The sequence below is a fragment of the Ranitomeya imitator genome, chromosome 3 (assembly GCF_032444005.1).
Source record: "Ranitomeya imitator isolate aRanImi1 chromosome 3, aRanImi1.pri, whole genome shotgun sequence".
Classification (NCBI taxonomy): Eukaryota; Metazoa; Chordata; class Amphibia; order Anura; family Dendrobatidae; genus Ranitomeya; species Ranitomeya imitator.
Genome location: NC_091284.1, coordinates 453492361 through 453507277, shown reverse-complemented (window position 1 = coordinate 453507277; position 14917 = coordinate 453492361). Strand labels below are relative to the sequence as shown.

General features: G+C 43.8%; 1 protein-coding gene across 1 annotated transcript in view; it reads right to left on the bottom strand.

The window, feature by feature from the left end:
• Window positions 1–8743: 8743 nt before the first annotated feature.
• Window positions 8744–14917, bottom strand: part of LIG3 (DNA ligase 3) — a 41456-nt gene continuing 35282 nt past the window's right edge. Inside the window, exons 20-21 of the mRNA XM_069757392.1 lie at window positions 11972–12034; window positions 8744–9640 (exon numbers count right to left, since the gene is read on the bottom strand). Of these exons, the coding sequence (XP_069613493.1) occupies window positions 9404–9640; window positions 11972–12034 (300 nt within the window). The 3' untranslated portion in view covers window positions 8744–9403. The remainder of the gene's footprint in view (window positions 9641–11971; window positions 12035–14917) is intronic.

Below are 14917 nucleotides of genomic sequence, written 5' to 3'. Positions count from 1 at the left end.
GAGAGTAAAACTAATCCCAAACTGTTCTTCAACTATATCAATAGTAAAAGAATAAAAACTGAAAATGTAGGCCCCTTAAAAAATAGTGAGGAAAGAATGGTTGTAGATGACGAGGAAAAAGCTAACATATTAAACACCTTCTTCTCCACGGTATTCACGGTGGAAAATGAAATGCTAGGTGAAATCCCAAGAAACAATGAAAACCCTATATTAAGGGTCACCAATCTAACCCAAGAAGAGGTGCGAAAACGGCTAAATAAGATTAAAATAGATAAATCTCCGGGTCCGGATGGCATACACCCACGAGTACTAAGAGAACTAAGTAATGTAATAGATAAACCATTATTTCTTATTTTTAGTGACTCTATAGCGACAGGGTCTGTTCCGCAGGACTGGCGCATAGCAAATGTGGTGCCAATATTCAAAAAGGGCTCTAAAAGTGAACCTGGAAATTATAGGCCAGTAAGTCTAACCTCTATTGTTGGTAAAATATTTGAAGGGTTTCTGAGGGATGTTATTCTGGATTATCTCAATGAGAATAACTGTTTAACTCCATATCAGCATGGGTTTATGAGAAATCGCTCCTGTCAAACCAATCTAATCAGTTTTTATGAAGAGGTAAGCTATAGACTGGACCACGGTGAGTCATTGGACGTGGTATATCTCGATTTTTCCAAAGCGTTTGATACCGTGCCGCACAAGAGGTTGGTACACAAAATGAGAATGCTTGGTCTGGGGGAAAATGTGTGTAAATGGGTTAGTAACTGGCTTAGTGATAGAAAGCAGAGGGTGGTTATAAATGGTATAGTCTCTAACTGGGTCGCTGTGACCAGTGGGGTACCGCAGGGGTCAGTATTGGGACCTGTTCTCTTCAACATATTCATTAATGATCTGGTAGAAGGTTTACACAGTAAAATATCGATATTTGCAGATGATACAAAACTATGTAAAGCAGTTAATACAAGAGAAGATAGTATTCTGCTACAGATGGATCTGGATAAGTTGGAAACTTGGGCTGAAAGGTGGCAGATGAGGTTTAACAATGATAAATGTAAGGTTATACACATGGGAAGAGGGAATCAATATCACCATTACACACTGAACGGGAAACCACTGGGTAAATCTGACAGGGAGAAGGACTTGGGGATCCTAGTTAATGATAAACTTACCTGGAGCAGCCAGTGCCAGGCAGCAGCTGCCAAGGCAAACAGGATCATGGGGTGCATTAAAAGAGGTCTGGATACACATGATGAGAGCATTATACTGCCTCTGTACAAATCCCTAGTTAGACCGCACATGGAGTACTGTGTCCAGTTTTGGGCACCGGTGCTCAGGAAGGATATAATGGAACTAGAGAGAGTACAAAGGAGGGCAACAAAATTAATAAAGGGGATGGGAGAACTACAATACCCAGATAGATTAGCGAAATTAGGATTATTTAGTCTAGAAAAAAGACGACTGAGGGGCGATCTAATAACCATGTATAAGTATATAAGGGGACAATACAAATATCTCGCTGAGGATCTGTTTATACCAAGGAAGGTGACGGGCACAAGGGGGCATTCTTTGCGTCTGGAGGAGAGAAGGTTTTTCCACCAACATAGAAGAGGATTCTTTACTGTTAGGGCAGTGAGAATCTGGAATTGCTTGCCTGAGGAGGTGGTGATGGCGAACTCAGTCGAGGGGTTCAAGAGAGGCCTGGATGTCTTCCTGGAGCAGAACAATATTGTATCATACAATTATTAGGTTCTGTAGAAGGACATAGATCTGGGTATTTATTATGATGGAATATAGGCTGAACTGGATGGACAAATGTCTTTTTTCGGCCTTACTAACTATGTTACTATGGCCGACCCCACACAGGGGTCGGGTTTCAGGAAACCCGACTTTGCCAAAAGTCGGCGACTTCTGAAAATGGCCGACCCGTTTCGCTCAACCCTACTTATCACCATGTGATTTCATTTTTTCTTTTGAATAAATTTGCAAAATTTACATTTGTTTTTTTTTTTTCAGTCAAGATGGGGTGCAGAGTGTACATTAACTCCTTCATGACCGGAGCTTTTTTCGGTTTTGAGTCTTCGTTCCCTCTTTCCAGACCCATAACTTTTTTATTTTTCCGTCAATATGGCCATGTGAGGGCTTATCTTTTGTGGGACGAGTTGTACTTTTGAACGACATGATTGGTTTTAGCATGTTGTGTACTTGAAAATGGGAAAAAAAAGCCGGATTACTTACCGGTAATGCTCTTTTAATGAGTCCACGACAGCACCCCACATGAGGGAGAGGGATCCACCCATAGGAACAGGAAACCTACAGAATAAAAGGAGGTGGTCCCCTCTCCTCCTCAGTTTAGTTTATAGAGTATAAAAAGGGAACCGCAAAAGCTTTAGTATTAATTCTTACTCAGCAATATAAATTTCTTAACTCTATACAACCATTATTTGTGAACTTAAAATTTGAGAGAACTGTGCATAATTTAGGGAGGGTAGTAAATGGGTGCTGTCGTGGACTCATTAAAAGAGCATTACCGTAAGTAATCCGGCTTTTTACCCTTCGCCACGACAGCACCCCACATGAGAGACTTTCAGAGAATCATTATCTGGGTGGGACTACTGTACTAAGCACAGCTCTACCAAAGGTCAGATCAGAAGATGTAGATAGATCAAGTCTATAATGGTTGTAAAAGGTAGAAGGTGTAGACCAGGTTGCGGCCTTACATATTAAGTGGACTGGTACATCCGCTTGTTCCGCCCAGGAGGAAGCCATGGCTCATGTTGAATGTGCTTTAATCCCAACTGGAGGGATCTCGCCCTTTGATGTGTAGGCCAAAGAGATAGCTTCTCTGATCCACCGAGATATGGTAGCTCTCGTGACCCCATGTCCTTTCTTGCGGCCCTAAAAGGAGAAACAGAGCCCTACTCTGCCTCCATGTCTGAGACCTTTCTATATACGTCAAGATGGCCCTTCTGACATCTAAGGTGTGGAACTTGTGTTGTTCTGGGGTTACAGGAGAATCAAAAAAGGAAGTGAGAAAAATTTCCTGAGATCTATGATAGGTGGATGCTACATTAGGGAGGTATGAGGGATCAGGTTTTAGGACTATTCGATCTTGAAATACCAGTAAGGTGGGTCTACTGATAGGGCCTGGATGTCACTAACCCTTCTAGCTGAGGTTAGGGCTACCAATAGGGCTACTTTATATGTTAGAATATTCAGAGGTATGGAATCTAGCGGTTCAAATGGGGAACCAGTTAAGGCCTCTAACACTAAATTTAAATCCCACGGAGGTAGACGGGGAATATGGACCAGATTACTACATTCACAAGATTTAATAAATTTGGAGACCCACTTATTAGCTGCTATATTGTCCCCATATAGAGCTCCTAACGCTGAGACCTGAACTCTTAAGGTGTTTACCGATAAACCTAATTCTCTACCTTTTTGTAGGAACTCTAGAATAGGTATTACCGGAACTTGGTTAGTGAACGGCATTGTATAAAAGTTTAAGAATTTCTTCCATACCCTACTATATAATAGGGTGGTAGATCTCTTCCTACTCAGTAACAGGGTGTTTACTAGTTGTTCTGAAAACCCTCTTGAATTTAATAACTGCCGCACAAATTCCACGCCGTCAAGTGAAGACCTTTCACTTGCGTGTGGAAAAACGGGCCCTGGGACAGCAGCTCTCTGTCTGAAGGAAGTATCCATGGATCACATAGACACATGCTCTGGAGACAAGAGAACCATGGTCTCTTTGGCCAGAAGGGTGCAATGAGGATTACTCTTGCTTGTTCCCTCCTGATCTTCCTGATCACTAGAGGAATCAGAGACATCGGAGGAAAAGCGTATGCCAGTTTGAACTTCCAAGGGTGGTGAAGGGAGTCCAACATGTCTGGGTGATTCATGAGGTTCAGGGAAGCAAATCTTTTCACCTGTCTGTTGCCTCTTGTGGCGAACAGATCTATCTGAGGTATACCCCATGCTTTTGTTATTATCCTGAATATGTCTCTGTTTAAAGTCCATTCTCCTTGGCGTAGTCTGTTTAGACTGAGGTAGTCTGCCTTGGTGTTTTCCACCCCTCTGATGTGTAGGGCTGTTAAAGATGCAAGATGAGACTCTGCCACTTGGAAGATGTCTGCTGCTATGGTCATCAGGGCTCCTGATCGTGTACCACCTTGACGGTTTATATATGCCACTGTGGTGGAATTGTCCGATAGAACTCTTACATGTGCTCCTCGAATCTGTGGAAGAAAATGATTTAAGGCATATTCTACTGCTTTTAACTCTTTCCAATTGGAAGAGCATGTTAATTCTGCCTGATTCCAGGTATCTTGGACCAGATTATCTTCCATATGTGCACCCCACCCCATAGGGCTGGCATCAGTGGTAATCCTCTTAGAAGGATCTATTATCCACGGTACACCTCCTGAAAGGTGTTCCAAATCTAGCCACCAGGATAGTGATTCTAAGACATCTCTGGAAAGAGACAATTTACTCTCCAGATGTCACTTCTCCCCCTGGACTGACAATACTTCATACTGTAATTGATGGGTATGGAATTGAGCCCACGGTACAGCTGGTATACATGAGGATAAGGACATAGCCTTCCTTAGTGTCATGTGGGGTCTTCCCATTGCCTCTGACACCTTTGATTGTATAGTCAATCTTTTTGAATGCGGGAGGAAGCTTTTCTGACTTACGGAGTCTAGCTGGATTCCTAGAAATACCTGAACAGTGTCTGGATTCAGCCTGGATTTTTCGTAGTTGACGATCCAACCCAACTCCTGTAGGGACAAGATCGCATTAGATAACCGCATCTTACATTGAGTTATGGAATCTCCTATTACTAAGAAATCATCCAGGTAGGGTATTATCAAAGTGTCTTGCTGGCGTAAATGAGCCATCACTTCTAACATTACTTTTGTGAAGATACGGGGAGCCATAGAGAGCCCAAAGGGCATCGCTACATATTGAAAATGACGAACCTGTCCCGCCAGAATGACTGCTACCCTTAGGTACTGCTGATGTTCGGCGCGTATGGGAAGATGGTAGTAGGCATCTTTTAGGTCTATCCCGGCCATGACACACCTAGGGAACAAAAGCTTGATGGCAGAACTAATAGATTCCATTTTGAAAGTATGGTTACGCAGAAAGGAATTTAATTTCTTCAGATTTATGATGGTTCTAAATTAACCATCTGTTTTTTTGATCAAAAACAAAGGAGAGTAGAACCCCTTTCCTTTTTGATCCTGGGGAACCTCCACCAACACTTTTTTAGGTAGAAGAGATAGGATCTCTGACTCCAGAGCTTTTTGTTGTTCCCGTCCTTTTGGTGATGTTACTATAAAAGAATCCCAAGGAATTCTAAAACTCTAACTTTAATCCGTGTCTAATAATGTCCAGAATCCAATGGCTAGATGTTATCTGTTCCCATTTAGAAAAGAAAAATTTTAATCTGCCGCCCACTTCAAAGTTAGCAGTACTTGCCACGTTTTGTATTATAGGATCCGCTAAACAGAGCGCCTCTTTGTTTAGGATCCTTTGTTTCCCAACGGTCCCTTTGCTCAAACGGTTTGTTCCTGGTAAAGGGGCGTCTTCCGAAGGCTCTCCTGTAAGATGGAAGATATTGGTTAGGGAAGCCTTTCTTTCGCTCTCCCGCTTTATTTAAGAGCTCATCCAGTGTCTTTCCAAAAAGGAACTCACCCTGGCAGGGGATCGCACAAAGTTTTGCTTTTGCTTGTGCGTCCCCTTTCCAGTTCTTCAACCAGAGTGCTCGCCGGGCTGTATTCACTAGGCCGGCTGACCTGGCTGCTAGGCGTAGCGAATCCACAGAGGCATCTGCCAGGAACGCTATAGCCTCTTTTATTAGAGGGATTTTCGGTAGAATTAACTCTCTAAGTTCTTCCTCTAATTTGTTTCATCCACACTAGCAGCGACCTCGCTGTGCAGGTAGCAGTGATGTCTGGCCTGAATGCCCCTGTATTGGCCTCCCATGATTATTTAAGCAAGGCCTCTGCTTTTTGGTCTAATGGGTCAGTTAGAATCCCCGAATCTTTGACTGGCAAGACCGACTGCCAGGAAGTTGAGGCTACTGCTGCATCAACTTTTGGCACCTTCGACCAAGAATTCAGCTCCTCATCACTGAAGGGATAGCGTCTCTTAGAGGATGATGGTAGGAATCCTCTTGTTTTGCTTATCCCACTTCTTTTTAATTAAATCTTTAACCGTGGGTACTACGGGGAAGGATCTACGTTTCCTTTGTCCTAACCCCGCGAACATGATGTCCTGAGCTGATTTTCTTCCCTTCTCGTCTGGGCACGCCATCGTGCTTCTGACAGCTTTTGCTAAGTTGTCTACACTGCTGTTAGGCTGACACAGCCCCCCTTCATCTTCGGATGAACTCGGCCGAGATTCTGATTCGTCTGAGGACTTATGTACCACCTCTCACTCTGGGCTTGCTGGAGATGGGGACCTGCTTGGTTGGCGGGTACTGGTGCTACTTGCATGCGCCAAACCCTGCATCTCTTTCCGAATTATGGCTCTAACGTCAGACGGAGTCATTATATTTTCCTGACGTAAGGTTAGCATGATGCAATCCGAGCATAACCTTTTCGTATAAGAATCCTGTAGGGGCTGCGCACATAAAGCACACTCCTTGTGCTTGGATTTGTGTGTCTTTTTCCTAGTCTAGAGGAAGGGGACACAGGAGGAACATACATCAGCCTATAGGTAGAGGATTCTTTAAACTCACCCAGAGAAGCTGACAGGTACCGGATCTGGAGGCAGATTCTTTGAGGGATCTCTTTGTTTGGTGGAAGATTGCTCCTGTCGACCACCATCTTTGGTGCTGCTCCTGGCGCTTTTCTCCTTGCTAGGAGAGAGCTCTGTCACAGCTAGGTGCGCCTCGTCGGCCGGTGAAGCCATACTCACACACACCGGCTGACACTAGCACTGCAGATTTAAATCTGGCGCCGAATCTCCTGCCTCCCCGGCCCGAACCCGGAAGTGCTCCAGCGACTTCCGGGTTAGACGCGCCGCTCCTCCTCACCATGCGGCGGCTGTGAATATTAAGCCGGCCGCTGAGCGCGCGCGCCCTCATGGAGCCGGGCGGACGAGCGGTGACCGGACCCGGACCATGGTGACTGATCAGACGAGGGGGAAGGCTTCAAACAGTGGCTCCCCCGCCGCTGCCTCTGGAACCGCAGCCCCTGCCGTTCCCACGGAGACCGACGCAGGCGGGTGCATGGCCCAGGAATCCTATTAACTGTAGGTACCTCGGATTCCCATAGGAACAGGAAACCTAAACTGAAGAGGAGAGGGAACCGCCTCCTTTTATTCTGTAGGTTTCCTGTTCCTATGGGCGGATCCCTCTCTCTCATGTGGGGTGCTGTCGTGGCGAAGGGTAAAATTCCAAGTGCAGTCCCACACTTGTTTTTTATTTGGCTTTTTTGCTAGGTTCACTAAATGCTAAAACTGACCTGCCATTATGATTCTCCAGGTCATTAGGAGTTCATAGACACCAAACATGTCCAGGCTCTTTTTATCTAAGTGGTGAAAAAAAAAATTCCAAAATTTGCCAAGAGAAAAAAAAAAAAAATTGCGCCATTTTCCGATACCTGTAGGGTCTCCATTTTTCGTGTTTCGGTTTGGGTGAGGGCTTATTTTTTGCGCGCCGAGCTGACGTTTTTATTGATACCACTTTTGTGCAGATACATTCTTTTGATCGCCCATTATTGCATTTTAATGCAATGTCGCGGCGACAAAAAAAAAAAAGTAATTCTGCGGTTTTTACTTTTTTTTTAAAATCGCTACGCCGTTTAGCGATCAGGTGAATCCTTTTTTATTGATATAGCGGGCGATTATGAACGTGTTGATACCAAATACGTGTAGGTTTGATTTTATTTTTGTTTTATTTTGAATGGGGCGAAAGGAGCGTGATTTGAACTTATGAGGTTTTTTTTTCAACACTTTTTTTTTTTTATTTTGGCATGCTTCAATAGTCTCCATGAGAGGCTAGAAGCTGCCGTAACTTGATCACCCATGTAGTAAAATTACAGCAGGGTGATGCTCATAGGGATCTGGCATCAACAACCTCTAATTGTCATGCCGACACACCGCTGACCCCAGATCACGTGACGAGGGAGTTGGGGTGGTCAGCGGTGCGCGTATTTCCAGCCCAATGGCCGGAAGCGTGTGTTAAATGCCGGTCAGAGTTTGACAGCGGCATTTAACTAGTTAATCAGCGCGGGCGGTGAGCCCACCTCAAAGCGGGGCGTTGGACGTACTATCCCGTCCGATGTCAAGAAGGGGTTAATGAGAAAAATATAAAACTTTTTTGAATTTACCAAATGGCTGCAATGAAACAAAGAGTGAAAAAATTAAAAGGGTCTGAACACTTTCCATACCGACTGTATATACCAATATCCCATACACAAACCTTCACCTCCCCCCAAAAAAAGACAAACCACTCACCTCACACTCCTTGTTCCTCTGATGCACCAAGACTCAACAGAGGCGCAATGAAATTAAGTCATTGAGTCTGGTGTCTCACATGCTGGTTGGTGGAAGATGACCCGGTGGTCCTCTCCTCCACCGACGTCTTTGCTTGCCGTCTTTATCCTGAGGATGCAGACAGTGGTGACAGCAGGCGGGAATGGGTGAGGGCATGGTGCAGCCAGGGCTGATTTACACTATGATATTTAGCACGGTAATGGTGTTTTAGTTAGTGAAGAAGACATGCATCTGAAAATCATTAGTCTTTAATACATCCATTGCTTTATATATGCTCTACCACACCACATCACTCTGTAGGCGATACCTGTACAGCTAGTAAAATGGCACATATAAAACAGATGTCTACTCCAGTGTCCAGAACAGCAGAGTGTTCAGGTGGCTTACTTCGTTTAGGCACCCCACGTGGTAGGAGCATTGTGCCTGGAAATGCAGCAACATTAAAAGTTTACCAAGTACCTTTTCCCCGTGTCCAGAATATTCACTTCTAGACACATGATTATATAAAAGCAATAGTGTTCCCACTCATCTATTTACACCGAAAAATAAATGTCGTTTTTTGGGGAGCTCAATATAAAGCAACATTACTGGGGAAAATGCCACACACATTGATACTCTGCAGAATGGTGCTGCAGCCGGAGGTGATGTTCTTACCCAAGACAATTTGGGTACATAACGCTGTGGATCTGGAAGGAGAAGTTCCAGATCTGGGCACATCGTAGTTAGGATGGTGCGAGGAAAACTTATTTTCTAGAAGACAGCACTCTCATTACTTGGTGCATTCAGTACACTAAGTCTCAGACTGGTTATTCAGGAGAACTACTTTAACATGGTCTGTAAACATCAGGGTGTAAAAATGCCCAGAAGGGTCGTCTTGGCTGATGAGCATTCATTAGCATGGTGTCACAAGTCTACGACGTCGAATGCATTCCCATATCCAGCGCGGTGTGACACGCTTTGCATCGTCAGCGCATTCGGAAACATCATCCATCACATGTGTAGCAGAAGGAATATCAAATTCTGGGACAAGATCACCATCATAGGCAAGGAAGTAACGGCGCAGTTTCGGAAACTCCTCCAGGGACGATGGGAGATAAAGCTTCACGCCAGTGAAAATATCTAGAAGAGTCTAAAAACACACCATTTTATGAGTGAGAATTCTGTACAATAGGAATAGAATTAGTAAACTCTGGATTAGACAATGCAAGTACATACATACAGTTGTGGCCAAAAGTATTGACACCCCTGCAATTCTGTCAGATTGCAATCATTTTCAGGAAGAAACTGAGTATTATCACAAATTCTTTGGTATTATTATCTTCATTTAATTTGTCTTAAATGAAAAAACACAAAAGAGAATGAAGCAAAAAGCCAAACATTGATCATTTCACACAAAACTCCAAAAATTGGCCAGATAAAAGTATTGGCACCCTCAGCCTAATACTTAGTTGCACAACCTTTAGCCAAAATAACTGCGACCAACCGCTTCCGGTAACCATCAATGAGTTTCTTACAATGCTCTGCTGGAATTTTAGACCATTCTTCTTTGGCAAACTGTTCCAGGTCCCCGATATTTGAAGGGTGCCTTCTCCAAACTGCTATTTTTAGATCTCTCCACTGGTGTTCTATGGGATTCAGGTCTGGACTCATTGCTGGCCACCTTAGAAGTCTCCAGTGCTTCCTCTCAAACCATTTTCTAGTGCTTTTTAAAAGTGTGTTTGGTGTCATTGTCCTGGAAGACCCATGACCTCTGAGGGAGACCCAGCTTTCTCACACTGTGCCCTACATTATGCTGCAAAATTTGTTAGTAGTCTTCAGACTTCATAATGTCATGCACACGGTCAAGCAGTCCAGTGCCAGAGGCAGCAAAGCAAACCCCAAAACATCAGGGAACCTCCGCCATGTTTGACTGTAGGGACCGTGTTCTTTTCTTTGAATGCCTCTTTTTTTTCTCCTGTAAACTCTGTTGATGCCTTTGCCCAAAAAGCTCTACTTTTGTCTCATCTGACCAGAGAACATTCTTCCAAAACGTTTTAGGCTTTTTCAGGTAAGTTTTGGCAAACTCCGGCCTGACTTTTTTATGTCTCGGGGTAAGTAAGAAGTGGGGTCTTCCTGGGTCTCCTACCATACAGTCCCTTGTCATACAGACGCCGACGGATAGTACGGGTTGACACTGTTGTACCCTCGGACTGCAGGGCAGCTTGAACTTGTTTGGATGTTAGTCGAGGTTCTTTCTCCAACACACGCACAATCTTGTGTTGAATTCTCTTGTCAATTTTTCTTTTCCGTCCACATCTAGGGAGGTTAGCCACAGTGCCATGGGTTTTAAACTTCTTTGACACTGCGCACGGTAGACACAGGAACATTCAGGTCTTTGGAGATGGACTTGTAGCCTTGAGATTGCTCATGCTTCCTCACAATTTGGTTTCTCAAGTCCTCAGACACTTCTTTGGTCTTCTTTCTTTTTTCCATGCTCAATGTGGTACACACAAGGACACAGGTTGAGTCAACTTTAATCCATGTCAACTGGCTGCAAGTGTGATTTAGTTATTGCCAACACCTGTTAGGTGCCACAGGTAAGTTACAGGTGCTGTTAATTACACAAATTAGAAAAGCATCACATGATTTTTCGAACAGTGCCAATACTTTTGTCCACCCCCTTTTTATGTTTGGTGTGGAATTATATCCAACTTGGCTTTAGGAAAATTCTTTTTGTGTTTTTTCATTTAAGACAAATTAAATGAAGATAATAACAAAGAATGTGTTTGCAATCATTTTCAGGAAGAAACTGAGTATTATCTGACAGAATTGCAGGGGTGTCAATACTTTTGGCCACAACTGTACCAAGAATCATGCAACTAGCAGTCAATGAAGGGAAGAATTGGAGTTATTGGTTTTATATTTGGGTGAAAGGTTAAGATCCTGGGTGATTGGAATAAGGCTGCTGCTACTACTGTATTCTACCAGTCCTTGTCTATGGTAAAGGAGCCCTTGAGGAACACTTTTGGACATTGATATAAAAGTCCGGTGAGGTTGTTCCCATTTCTGCATCTCCATGTGAAGTACCAGGTCCTCTGTCTATATAGACCTATCAGGTTTGACCTCTGACTGTTGCTTTATTTGGTATCAACACGGTTGGTATATGATGTATGCTAGAGCACACAATTCTTTACTTTTCTTTGCAATTGAGGTGCCTATGCACCAATTTCTGTGTTTGTCACACTGCTTAGTTTAGGTTCTTAAGACCTTTTTACATTTCTAAATGATGGATTAAAAGGTTAAGTTTTAAATAACCACTTTTTGTAAAATAATGTTTCACATACGTTGGTGGTGCACTTTCAGATTAATTTATTGCAAATTTTGCTCATTTATTGGTTTTAACCCACTATTTCCTTTCTTATAGTTGCTCACATCTTCACTTTCATGACATCTAGTATAAAAATAAAAGACTGATACTTACTTTGGAAGTCGTTGTAGATTGCGCCACATTGTGTCCATTGCTTTGGTTAGAATTTATTTTAGCCTGCAGAGACAAGGAAGTTTTTAACAAAACAGACATAGCCATAGAAGGGCAATGGACAAAAATGGGTGGACAGTTGAACATTGCATATTTATTTTAGTGGCCATGGTTTTGAATTAAAGGGAACCTGTCACCCCCAAAATCGAGGGTGGGCTAAGGGTACCGTCACACAGTGCAATTTTCATCGCTACAACGGTACGATCCGTGACGCTCCAGCATCGTAACAATATCGCTCCAGCGTCGTAGACTGCTGTCACACTTTGCAATCTACGACGCTGGAGCGATAATTTCATGACGTATGTGCGATGTAGAAGCCGTTGGTTACTATGCGCACATCGTATACGATATATGTTACACCATGCGATCATGCCGCCACAGCGGGACACTAGACGACGAAAGAAAGTTTCAAACGATCTGCTACGACGTACGATTCTCAGCGGGGTCCCTGATCGCAGGAGCGTGTCACACACTACGATATCGTACTTATATCGCTCGAACGTCACGAATCGTGCCGTCGTAGCGATCAAAATTGCACTGTGTGACGGTACCCTAAGCCCACCAGCATCAGGTGCTTATCTACAGCATTCTGGAATGCCATAGATAAGCCCCCGATGTATCCTAAAAGATAAGAAAAAGAGGTTAGATTATACTCACCCAGGGGCGGTCCCGGTCCGGTCCGATGGGTGTCGCGGTCTGGTCCGGGGCCTCCCATCTTCATCATATGACGTCCTCTTCTTGTCTTCACGCTGCGGCTCCTGTGCAGGCGTACTTTGTCTGCCCTGTTGAGGGCAGAGCAAAGTACTGCAGTGCGCAGGTGCTGGGCCTCTCTGATCTTTCTCGGCGCCTGCGCACTGCAGTACTTTGCTCTGCCCTCAACAGGGCAGACAAAGTACGCCTGCGCAGGAGCCGCAGCGTGAAGATCAGAAGAGGACGTCATCCTATGAAGATGGGAGGCCCTGGACTGCGACGCCCACCAGATCGTACCGCCCGCGTGAGTATAATCTAACCTCTTTTTCTCATCTCTTAGGATACATCGGGGGCTTATCTACAGCATTACAGAATGCTGTAGATAAGCCCCTAATGCCGGTGGGCTTAGCTCATCCTCGATTTTGGGGGTGACAGGTTCCCTTTAAGAGTAGTGATGAGTGTGTGTGCTCAGATAGAGTATCTTCGGCGTGCTCAAATACTAGGTTTGTGTCCCAATGTCTGCATGTGTCAAGCCTGTTCATCAGCTGCAACACATGCAGGGATAGCCTGTTTGTTAGACAATCCCTGCATGTGTTACAGCTGTCGAACAGCGAGACATGCAGCTGCCGGAACTCGAACATATTATTCGAGCACGCCGAAGATACTCTTATGACATGAGAATGCTTGGATAACTCCTTGCCAGAGCACGTTCGCTCATCGCTAATGAAGAGGCTTTCAGAGCCCCTAGAGCCACTGATCAAAGTTACTAGATGTTCGTTCGCAAGATCCTTTACCAGTTATTGGAATTAAGGTTATAGTTTTTATTCCCAGATCAGTTGCATTTCTTTTCCATATCCAGAATATATAATGAAATAATAAAATATAAATAGTAGTAAAAAACATAGATTTTCACACACGACAGTAGAAAATAGCTACAGTACTAATGTACTGTATATAATCGTGCATAAGTTGACCCGAGTATAAGCCGAGCCACCTAATTTTGCCATCAAAAACTGGGAAAACTTATTGATTTGAGTATAAGCCAGGTATGCATTGTCCCCTCATCCCTATCCTTGTATTCATGGCTCCTTATCCCCTATCTTAGTGTGCATGGCTCCTTCTTCCCTATCCTTGTGTGAATGGTTCCTATAAAAAAAAACAAAACAAAAAAAAAAAAAAAAAAAAAAAACACATCCTACTTACCTTCCCTGCATCTCGTTCTGTGCCAGCTCTTCCAGCCGAGCGATCACGTGTCCCGGCTCATTAAGGTAATTAATATTCACTCCACGCCTATGGGAGTGGAGAGAGGTGAATATTAATTACATTAAAGAGCAGGGGACACGTGATCGATCGCTCAGCCGGAACAGCTGCTGGCACCAGAACAAGATGCAGCGAGGGCTCGCAGGAAAGGTAAGTAGGATGTGTGCTGGAAGCCGGAGGCTGTGGCAGTAAATGTGTGCGCTATTAGAGAAATATTCATTGCTAGCGAAGTGAATATTCATTTCTCTTTAGCAGACGCACAGGCTTTAGCTGCAGCCATCTCCTGCCTCTGATCCGCTACTCCGCCGCTCCCCCTCCCCAGCTGTCTTTCTGACAATGACTTGTATATAAGCCGAGGGGGGCGTTTTCAGCACACAAAAAAAAAAAAAAAAATGCTGAAAATCTCGGCTTATACATGAGTATATATGGTACTTGGCAAGGAGATGTCCTGTTTATGTGAATAGAGCAGGACAGTGGAGATAGAGTAGCATCCAACAAAGGAGAAAAGTAATGTATGATTGCTGCAGCCAAACTACTAGTGAAGCGGAGTATGGAATTTTTTCTATTTTTTTGCAAACTCACATTATAATTAGAATAAAGAAAAAAAAAAAAAGCAAACAATACATAATGAAAAGCCTACAACCTGCAGTAACCACTGATCGACCAAACCACTGCACGACCAGCTCTATCCTCACCTACTGTATCCTCACCCATCCCTTGTAGATTGTGAGCCCTCGCGGCCGGGGTCCTCACTCCTCCTGTACCAGTTATGACTTGTATTGTTCAACATTATTGTACCTGTTTTTATGTACACCCCTCCTCACATGTAAAGCGCCATGGAATAAATGGCGCTATAATAATAAATAATAATTATTAAGTAAAGTATTAATAAAAAAAAATATACAAACATGAAAAAAAAAAATGTAAGACTTATAATTC